This window comes from Xiphophorus hellerii, chromosome 21 (assembly GCF_003331165.1).
Source record: "Xiphophorus hellerii strain 12219 chromosome 21, Xiphophorus_hellerii-4.1, whole genome shotgun sequence".
In the NCBI taxonomy this organism is placed as follows: domain Eukaryota; kingdom Metazoa; phylum Chordata; class Actinopteri; order Cyprinodontiformes; family Poeciliidae; genus Xiphophorus; species Xiphophorus hellerii.
Window position 1 is genome coordinate 18,785,291 of NC_045692.1, and position 11,492 is coordinate 18,796,782.

At 40.6% G+C, this 11,492-nt stretch overlaps 1 protein-coding gene across 1 annotated transcript; it reads left to right on the forward strand.

Moving 5' to 3' along the window:
• The first annotated feature begins 696 nt into the window (after positions 1-696).
• Positions 697-6,516, forward strand: dselb (dermatan sulfate epimerase like b). The gene has a single exon (XM_032551518.1). It carries the CDS (start codon positions 1,674-1,676, stop codon positions 5,286-5,288), a length of 3,615 nt encoding a protein of 1,204 aa, XP_032407409.1. The 5' UTR covers positions 697-1,673; the 3' UTR covers positions 5,289-6,516.
• The last annotated feature ends 4,976 nt before the right edge of the window (positions 6,517-11,492 follow it).

The following is an 11,492-nucleotide window of genomic DNA, read 5'->3' on the forward strand; positions in this document are numbered from 1 at the left end:
GAGCTTTGATTTAGGAGTAAAAAGTGAATCAATGTTATGGAAAGTTGGGAATCTGAGTGACAAATTTGACACTGAATAGATTTTCTGGACTGAAACTCATCCTTAACCCTGCTGCTTCTCTCTTTGATACAGTAAGGGAGATAAATGCTAATCTATATGAAGCATTGGAATTGTTGATCATTTTGTATGGTCTTATTTATCTGCCATGGTTCAGCTTAGGCTCATGCTGATACATCCACTTCGTTGGCCAGACTTGCTCTGGGAGTGAACCTGGATCATTTAATCTTTTTTCTCTGATTCTCTAAACTGGGAGCCTGCTGACCGTTGTTTGCTCCAAGTAGGAAAGACACAGACTATGGAAAACAATTAACCCTGGTTTCCAAATGATTCTCAGGTAATGAGTGTGAGCAACTGCATACCAGTCTTCATTGTTCATCTTCATTTTCTTACATAAATTGGGCATCCGTCAATGTTATTATTACACTTCAATAGATAGATATTTAATTTAATTGTTTATTTAATTTTGCTGTTTTATTAAAATTACATGCAAAAGTAAGTAATTTTGAAAAATAAAAATAAAAACATGTGTAAAAGATTGGGAATCCATGCATCTTTCACATGAGGTTGAGCTGCTGAAGCCACGGCTCCCTCTACAGTTTGTACAGTGGAAAAATATTCCATCCAGTGCAAGAAAACAATCAAACTGGCTGTGTTGAACAGTCGGGAGGACACAACGGGAGATCACACACACTCACTTCTGGGATGTGTGCATGCAGCAACAGCGGGAACATTCTCTCCTCTCACTAGACGGACAATGAGAACTAATGGTTATTTTTTGGGGTCGAAGGGAGATGTTTTCCATTTTCTTGCAGACATTCGGGGGGGAAAATGTTTCATTCTTGGAATACTTGAGGAGTGACGGCAACTTTCCCCCTACTCGGACTTCACACTAATCAGAGGGCAAGACGCTGAGAGAGAAAGGAGGGGAAAGGAGAGAGAGAGAGAGAGAGAACAGAACAGGGCTTAACGATGCAAAGGGAGCAACATTCAGCTCAGTGTTTACGCACAGAACCACCTCGGAGTGTGGCGGCTGTGTAACCGAGAAGCAATGCTGTCTGCGGGGATGCGGTGCCCGCCGCGGTCCCTGCCCGCTGATGTTGCGGCTCGGTCGGGCTGCGCACGGAGCCTCTGGGCGGCTGTGATTGGACCGGACACGGACTGGGGCTGACTGATGTTTGTCCGTGCCAGCAATATGTTGAAAGGAGGAGATCAATAGGAGTTACCGGTGAGCTTGGAGGTGGCAGTATCTCCGTATTGACGCGAGGAAGGAGGACAACACGCACGAGGAATATGTTTTTGGATATAAACAGACTCCCCCCTCCGAAAATGTCTTTTTTTTCTCCCATTGCCTGTTGAGGCAGACTGTTACAGATGGAAATATTTTTTTTGTTCCCATTCCACTTAAGTTTTTTTCCTTGTAAAGACTACCATGTACCTTCTAATATATTTTTATATAAAGTTGACGGACTTTTTTTTGTGAAATCTTCCGTTAACTTATTGAACATTGCAGAAACATTTTAAAAGAGGGGGAAAAAACTTTTATTCCGTGGGCTATCTGCAATTTCCAAGAAATTCAAAGAATTTCCGAAATGCATTCAGTGATGCCATGAAACATGGCTTATATGTGGGTTGCACATCTGCTTTTTTTACTCCCACTCCTCAGAGTGGGGACAGCTTTCTCTGGAGTTTTTAACACCACAGACAGAGACCTTTTCACCGATGACTCGCCACAGGTCAAGCTCGAGCAGTGGAAGCTCCACTCTGCCGACTCACACCCCAACCTATATTTTAACCAGGCGGACGTGTTGCACTTGAGGCAAAGGTCCTCCACCACCCACAGTTACATCTTTAAAGTCATCCGGGCAGCTGTGCTCACCATGCTTTCCAACGCTCCCTCTTACATCCCCCCTGCAAAACATGAGGAGTTTACAAGCAAGTGGAATGAGATCTATGGGAACAACTTGCCCCCTCTGGCTCTTTACTGCCTGCTGTGCCCCGAGGACTCGGCCGCCCTGCAGTTTCTTTTAAAGTTTATGGATAGGATGGCCAACTACCCAGACTGGAAAGTGACCAGTGCACCGAATGATGAGGTCCCCACAGCCCACTCTCTGACTGGGTTTGCAACTGCTTATGACTTTATTTACTCCTTCTTGGATGATAGCAGGAGGGACGCATACCTCAAGAAAATTCGCTCAGAGACAGAAGCACTGTATGAGCTCTCCAAATACAGAGCATGGGGGAAACAGTATCTCCAAAACCATCAAACCACTAATATCTTAGCCATCCTAACTGGTGCAATAGTGGTGGGCTCACATAACGACCCAGAGTCGATGATCTGGAAACAGGTGTCAGTGAACTACATGGAGAAAACCATGTTTCTCCTTAATCATATTGTGGATGGCTCTTTGGATGAGGGAGTCGCTTATGGAAGCTACACAGCCAAGTCCATAATGCAGTACGTATTTTTAGCCCAACGCCATTTTAACATCGACAACATGCAGAACAACTGGCTGCGGGGTCACTTCTGGTTTTACTATGCTACTCTGCTGCCAGGCTTCCAGAGGACAGTCGGCATAGCAGACTCCAACTACAACTGGTTTTATGGACCGGAGAGTCAGCTGGCTTTCCTCGACACATTCGTCATGAAGAATGGAACAGGAAACTGGCTGGCTCAGCAGATTCGGAAGCACAGACCGAAGGATGGACCCATGGGGCAGTCGTCGGCCCAGCGCTGGGCTACGCTCCACACAGAGTACATCTGGTACAACTCACATCTCACACCACAACCTCCCCATGACTTTGGCAAAGCAAGGATGCATATTTTCTCTAACTGGGGGGTTGTTACCTATGGAGCTGGTCTTCCTGCTGGCCAGAGTAATACTTTTGTTTCCTTTAAGTCTGGACGTCTGGGCGGCCGTGCAGTCTATGACATCGTTCATGACAAACCTTACTCCTGGGTAGATGGTTGGAACAGCTTTAATCCTGGCCACGAACACCCAGACCAGAACTCCTTCACATTTGCTCCCAATGGGCAGGTGTTTGTATCTGAAGCACTTTATGGTCCCAAATACAGCTATCTTAACAATGTTTTGGTGTTTAGTCCATCTCCTACCAGCCAATGTAACAGTCCATGGGAGGGGCAGTTAGGGGAGTGTGCCAAGTGGCTGCGATGGACTGATGAGGGGGTGGGTGATGCCAGAGGAGAGGTGATTGTTGCCTCTGAGCACAGGGACACTATGTTTGTGAGCGGGGAGGCTGTGTCAGCATACTCCGCAGCCATGAGATTAAAAAGTGTTTTCAGAGCCTTGGTTCTGCTAAACTCCCAAACGTTGCTGGTGCTCGACCACGTTGAGAAGTGGGCCGACTCCCCTGTGAAGTCTCTCAGTGCTTTTTTCCACAACCTAGACATTGATTTCAAATATGTTCCCTTTAGATTTATGGATAAATACAATGGTGCCATGATGGATGTGTGGGATGCTCATTATAAAATGTTCTGGTTTGACAGCCAGGGTCACAGCCCTGAAACCAGAATACAGGAGGCAGAGCAGGCTGCGGAGTTTAAAAAGAGGTGGACACAGTATGTCAATGTCACTTTTCCAATGACAGGCGCAGTCAGCAGAGTAGCTTATGTGTTACATGGCCCATATGTTAAAGTGTCCAATTGTAGATTTATAGATAACAGCAAAAATGGTGTGAGGCTTTCTTTAACCATAAATAATACAGAGAAGATTGTTTCCATAGTTACTAACTATAAAGATATTGGAGCAAGATTGGCTTATATAGGATTTGGCGGTCACTGCAAAGTTGAAGATAGATATCAAATCACTAGATATGGCCTTGGGACGCAGCACATCCCTAAACAAATTAGCAACGATAATCAGCTCTTTGACATTGGATTCACTCTCAATGTGATCGCGGGCGTTGTTCTCTGTGTGGCCATAGGATTTTTGACCATGCAGAGAAAGTTTTATGTTTGCTTCAGCAGACTGATGCGCTATGCCTTGCTCTCTGTGCTTCTCCTCTGGATAGTCGAGTTGCTGTTTGTGTCCAACAGCTGCGATCAGCTTCTTTGCGGAGTAAAGTGGAAAAGTGCAGACACCAAAAGTGTAGTAAGCAAACAAATCAGGTTGTATGAGCAGCACCGGCTCCCCCTTCCCACCGTGGTCATAACAGCTCTTCCTGGATCGGGGTCAGAAATACTCAAGCACCTTTTCTATAATAACTCAGACTTTGTTTACATAAGGGTTCCTACTGAACATGTGGATATTCCTGAGACTGAGTTTGAGTTTGACTCACTGGTTGACACCTGTGAGTGGTCAAGGACAGATGCTGTGCATGGACGGTTTAAGATCATTCAGAGCTGGCTGCATTCACTTGTGCACAATACCAAGCTGCACTTGCAAAATATCCAGCTTGCAGAGGGCAGCAGGGTCAAACAACCCCAGAGAGCAAGCCCCTCTAAAGACAGAAAGAAAAGATCCAGGCGGAGGGAGCCTGCATCTGAGTTGAAGGGCAGGCTGAGGGCCAGCCTGGACAGAGACGCAGAGTATGTTAGGGAGATGAGACGGCATGTTGCGGAGTACCCCAACGCCCAAGTGGTCCTCAACATGCGGAGTGGCAGCTGGACGCTTAAACTGCCCTTCATTCAAGAAGTGGTTGGCGTTTCCCTGAGGGCAGTCTATTTGGTCAGAGACCCTCGGGCATGGATTTATCTCATGGTTTATAACAGCAAACCCAGTCTTTACTCACTGAAAAACATCCCACAGCACCTTTCCTTGATATTCAAGGAGGATTCTGTAAGGGGAGGGTGCCCAGCAATTGCACCAGAGTTTAAAACAATCCAGTGGCTGCTGTCCCGATCAGAGACGAACCCTATCCTGATCCTTGCTCATCTATGGCTGGCTCACACGGCGGCAGCACTTCGAGTTGCTGAGAGTCTCCCCGAGGACTCCTACCTTCGAGTGAGGTTTGAGGATGTGGTCAGCTTCCCCCAGGAGACAGCGGAGACAATACACACATTCCTGGGAGTTCCTATGTCGCCAGCAGCCCTCAATCAGCTGACATTTACCACCTCCACAAACCTGTACAACCTCATGTACGAAGGAGACATCTCACCAGCAAACATCAACGTATGGAGGCAGAAAATGCCTCGAAAGGATGTCAGACTTATAGAGGATATATGTGGAGGTGTAATGAAAAGGTTGGGCTATGCCAGGTCTGCCAGTTAACTGCTGCTGATCAGCTTGTTCTGAGCTGTCATGTTTACTGTAGCTGTCACTCAAATATATTTTCTCTTTTTCTTTTGCACTGAAATTTAAAAAAGTTAGTTGCCTGTCTCTGTGTCCAAATGTTTTGCGCTAAGTGGGGGTATATTTAGGGATTTGTGCAGAATATGCCAACAATATCTTAGATGGAAGAATATTTATATATATATACAACAATAGGTGGAAGGGATCCTGTGTTTTCCTCCAGCAGCTGCTCATGTTTACCTTTAGCACTTCTTCACTTAGAGAGATTTTGAAACCTTTACTGTCTTACAACAGGAAGAGCACTTACTTTCAGTACATCACCTCATTTCATAAACGACTACGTACTGTTTTGCTTAGAAATGTAAAATCATTGTTTTTTGTTTTCTGCAGAATTAATCTTTTTCATTTGATTTGTTTTGGAGGAGATTATTAACTGGTTTGGTGGAAATATTTTGGGGTTGCGGGAAACAAGTTTGGCATGTGTTTTAGCAATGTTCTCTTTCCTGAGGTTATCACAACTTTATAGCTCTATACAGCTGACATTACAGAGAAGTAAATTAATATATTTTCCATGAAAAAATTCATGAAAAAATTCACTGTAATTTGCAAAGAAAACAGAAAAGAAAGAAAGTGCATTTGCTGCTATGTATCTCTAAATGTTGTCTTTAACTCATTTATATTTACAATTAGATTTAAAAATGAGAAGAACACCCACTTTTATTCTTAATGTTAAAAATTATTTTTTTAATTTGGAATTTTAAAGAATGTCACTAAAAAGAAAGTAAAAAAGAAAATTAGAATATTTATGATTATGAAAATGTGAGAAATTAAAAGTTTGTTTATGATCTCAAATAGCTTTCTAGAGGTAAACAAATCAATGTTTTGCAGAGGAAAAAATCACTTTCTTTATATTGTAATGTTTAGTGAAAGGTAAATTTTGAAAGCATCTGTGGATATAACAATGATTATGTGAGTTCCACAAAACTCTTTGTTCTATCATTTTGACTAACAATGTCAAAAAAATCTGTCAGTCAAGTCTTACAGATCAATTTTAAAAATTATAATAATGGCATATTCGATTGAATTACATTTTCATTCTGTATTATTATCAGTAAGCTGTTACATGTATTCATCTAACAGATGACATGTAATTTTCTCTTCACAGTTATGAAAATAACTGACTGTGGCTCCAGAAACTACATATAAACAATGAAATTAAACAATTGCAATTCAGTTGTGAATAATTCACAAGCACAGTTCAGTTCAGTGCAGTTTCAGACATGACTTGTTCTCTCACTTGCATGTAATTGAATATCTCAAGGTTTTGATGTGGACCTGGAGGTTGAGTTCACGCTTTGCTGCCTGGAGACTTTGACTAATCACTAGTTTAGCCAAAGTTTTGAAATCAGGGAACAATTCTCCAGCTTAAATTTAACTTAAATGATCAGAATTCGCCAAGACTTTCCGAACGAGGGGTTTCCTGATCACACAAGCACATGCTTCAGCGGGAGGAAATCCTACAGCATGTGCGCTCTTTCCATCGAAGATGGAAAATATGTAGTTAACGCGGAATCTGATGAATATCGATTATTTAATTATTTAATGCTAAATATCAAAGACAGGAGACAAAAAGATTTTTATTTTATTGGTCATTGATATTATTGCTGTGATCATCATTATTTTTGTAATGCACAGATACTTAATAAATGACCTTTTAAAAGGCAACATTAGAATTTATATAATTAATGCTGTTTAATGTATATTATTAATAATATGTTCCATTAATAATAATAATATTAATTATTGAATAATAATGATGATGATGATAATTATTACCAATAATCATTAATTTTATTATTATTATTATTATTATTTGATATATATATATATATATATATATATATATATATATATATATATATATATATATATATATTTTTTTTTTTTTTTTTTTTTTTTTTTATGTACCGGCCCTAAAATTAGCTTAAAAAGGAAAGAGAGTGAAGGATTAAGAAAGATGTAAAAAATGTGATTTATTGCGAATAAGAACTTTTGATTATTTTTGTCTTTAAAAAGTGCAAAACCGAATGCTGCATGAGAGGCAGAACATCAGCGGCTTACACAGAGAAATGCTTTGATTGCATTTTAATTCAATCAGCTGACAGATTTCATTTTAAAGCTCAAAGATGTCATGGCAGTTGTGTGGCCTGGCACTGTTACAGGGACTCTTTTGATTGTAAAGGAGGGAGTATGAGTTTTTCTTTTAACTGTATGGAAAATTAGTCTCAATGTTTGAAAAAAGAAATGAGCCTCTAAAGATGTAACGTGTAGCAGAATGTGAGTCAAGAGTATTTATCGCTTCCAAAGACATACATCCCAAAGGATCGAGAATGAATATGATTATTATAATGACTCCCTTTTAGCAGTTACTGAATCAGAGAGAAGAGCTTAATGGAGATCAAACTGAAAAAAAAGCTGAACTGTCAGCCCTGATGCATTTCTAGTCAATGCCGTTTTTAAAGCATTCTCCTCAGCAACCCCCATTGATCTGAAGACTGCATAACTGAGGCAGTGTTTTACCCTTTTCAAAATCTTCACTGTAAAGAAACTGAGGAACATGCAAACGGCACAAGTTTCCATCTCCTGAAACGTTCACTCTGTTAGTAGATGATCTCTGGTTTATTATTTTATTTTTTATCTACAGAGGACAGTGAGATCTGCACTAAACGGGGGGTGAATAATAAGTTTAGAGGAAAAATAAAGACACCATCTCATCTCTGTGATGTTAAGCTGTTGCTTGGGCAAAAATGTATGCTACTCAGTAACCCTTGAAGCCGTCTCTCTTTAAACCTTTTTGTACAGCAACTGGATCATATGTACCATGCATATGGCGCACTCATTTATACCCACAAAAAAACATAATTGAGTAATCATTTCTCCACTACAATCAGCTGCGTTTGTTTTCTTCCCTGGTCTTGACTGGCTAGACACCCTCCAGTCCCCCACCTCCACCCGTTTGATGTTTGTGGTCTTTGAATGTGTAGATTTTGGCAAACATGCTTTCACTTTTGGTGTTGCAATCCTGTTAGCGACTCAGTGTTTTGTATTTGCTTGTGGGGATACAGTTCCTTGCTTCTGTGGCCTTGAATTACAATCATTTCCATGTTGAGGGGGGTTTCTGTTGGCTCTGGAGCAGGTGGTGGCCATGATGTTCAGAAAATAATAAATACATGAATATATTCACAAACCAGTCTTTGTTTTGATGCTGTCAACTGCTTTTCACTGTGATAATGTTATGTTTTCTCTGATAATATGACACCGGTCCTCATTTAGCCCAGCTGCCCAACATTTCCAGTTGTAGGTTTTCATACACTTAACTATGGGCAAGGATTTCATATTAATTAGGGGCTTTTAATGATGCATTTGAATTGTTTTTAGGGTGGAATGTGTACAGGAAATAGAACTGAAGTGTTTTTTGAAAACATGACATGGTCTGAATTTATGGAAGATTTTTTTTAAGCACACAGATTGTGAATACAGATAGAAGGTATCAGAAACACAGTGCTTTGCAGTTTGTTGCTCATAGAGCTGCATATCCACAGAGCAGTAAGGGGTGTCCATTCTTGTCATACTGTTATTTGTTGTATATTGCTAACATGTTGCATAAAAAAAGTATGAGAAACTGGTCCCAGGAAACTAACAATTTTACCTGATATCTGCTAAAACTACCTAGAACATTGTCGTTTTTGTCACTATCCATCCGTAACAAAATTTTGCTTAGTTACACTCTGCACCAAAAAATGGACAAAAAGCATCTAAAACCTCTTCCCCACAACATTAAAAAAAAGTCGAACAGTTAATCCAGTCTGTACGTGCAGAATAATTCATGTGCAAAGTAAACAAATAGAATTTAGCAGTAATGATGTGCAACTTGAGGTCGGATGTGTGAAAAAGTGCAAGATCCCGTTTTTATGTTATCATCCTCTAACTCATGAATGTCTTCGAGGAAGTTGTGAGTGTGTGGGGCAAATTTCACAGCTCTGGGGAAAAAGCTGTCTTTCAGTCTGTTGATATGTGCTTTTATGTTCCTGTACCATTTTCCAAAAGGTAGTAATATAAAAAGTCCATTGCCAGGGTGGGTGGCGTCTGCAGCAATACATCTAGCCTTCTTCTGCATCCATCCACCGTGTACCGTTTCCAGACGTGGGAGACGACTCCCCCCAATTCCCTGTGCTGTTTTTACAACCCGGGCCAATTTCCTTCTGTCTTCTGCTGTGCAGCTGCCATACTCCACTGTCATACTAAGACAGAAGATGCTTTTTATGGTAGCTCTAAAGAAGTTCACAAGCAGCTGAAAAGAGAGACCAGTCTGTTATAGCTTTCTGGGGAAGAAGAGTCTTTGTTGGACCGTCACCAGGTACGATGTGTTCAGTGACCAAGTTAGGTTATATGATGTTATGTGGCTAGCCAGGAACTTGATATTATCCACATGCTCTACTCCCTCCCCATGATTGAGCAGATTATGGTGTTCTGTCCTCCTGGACCTCCCGTAATCCACAATGACCTCCTTGGTCTTGCTGAACACGTGGCGCTTTTGATCTATGGAAGGAGTTTGCTGAGGGCCAAAAAAGGTAGTTGCTGTTTTGAAACAAGGGACATTTACCAAATACCATTAAGGTTCTATATTTATTCATCCATTAATATATTGTTTATACCTTCTTTTTTTCCAGAGCTATCCACATCTGTGTAAGAAAATTCACAATACATTTAAACTTGAAACTAAATCATTGTTTTCATAAATCTCTAAAGTCTTATGGTCTGTAATTATCCCACCATCAAATAGAATAGTTTAAATGCATCCTCAAAAGTCTATAATTAAAATAACATTAATGTTCACGATGAGTGTATGCTGACCTTTGCAGAATAGTGAGATTGCGCTGTAAATTTTGATTTGTATGTCTCTTTTTTTGCTGTAAATTCTTTCAACCGGCAAGGCCTGTGTCTACTCATGCAGATGTCTTTATGCGGCAACAACAAAACCTCCATATTATTAGACATGGGTGACAGGAGCCTGACTGTTTCTGCGGCTGATGTGCATGACGGGAAAGAGGCAACAATTAGAAACATGTCAGGAAGTTGTTCTGCCATGTTCTGACTGGTGAAAGCTGCAGAAGAGAGTGCACACACACTGCATCTCATGTCTCGGAGTGGTGAGTCAGTCATTTCGTTACTCATTTGTTCCTTATCCCTCCTGTAACACCCGAATGCTTTGGCGGAGCCCTCTGTATCTAATCCTTCCATGAACAGGAACATTATTCATAGAAAAACCTCAGGCTGATTCTCTGGAAGGGAGAGTTTTCCACAGGAAAGGACTTACTAAGTAGCCTCCTTTGATTAACCCTGACTCAGATGACAGGTAAAGAAAAAACTAACAACAAAACTGAACTTATTCTTGTATCAGTTTTTAGCTTTTATTTATTCAGCTTTTGCAATGACATGTATTAATGAAAATTATATTGCACAAGAAAGGCTCCATTCCAGCTTCCTCCTGTCACATCTTGATATACTTCTGGGTAAGGCACTTAACCCCAAATTGCTTCACGATCTGCTCATTGTTGTGTAAAGTGTGTGTGTGGGTGTGAATGCGGAGGGGTGAACATACGTACCTGGAGTGTAAAGTGCTTTGAGTGGTCAATATAACTAGAAAAGAGAAATATAAATTCAGTCCATTTACCATTTAATAACGTTGGGTTCATAAAATCATGCAATCACCGACGGGGTTTTCAGAAAAGACCGTTATTCACCACCTCTCACAAGACTTTGTCACTGTTCCTGTCCTCTAAAATCCATCTTTTTGTGACCGTTCTAAATTTATTATGACTCCAGACTCCTGATGTGACTAAGAATTTTATAATTGTTTTTCTGTCATTATTCACAGAAGTTGTTTTTTTTTTTTCTCTGCATTACATTAAAGTAGTTCCAAGTCTTTCTCTTCTGCTCTGCAGGGCATAAGCTCCATTATCCATAAATTAACTCTGTATTAAGATTCACTACTGCAAACCTACAGAGACTACCGGAGCAATAACAATCACCTTTTGCCATAAATATTTGAAAAATGCTAATTCTAATTAGGCGTAACTCAATTTGCACATACATTAAGAAACAGGAAAAATTGCCTTCACT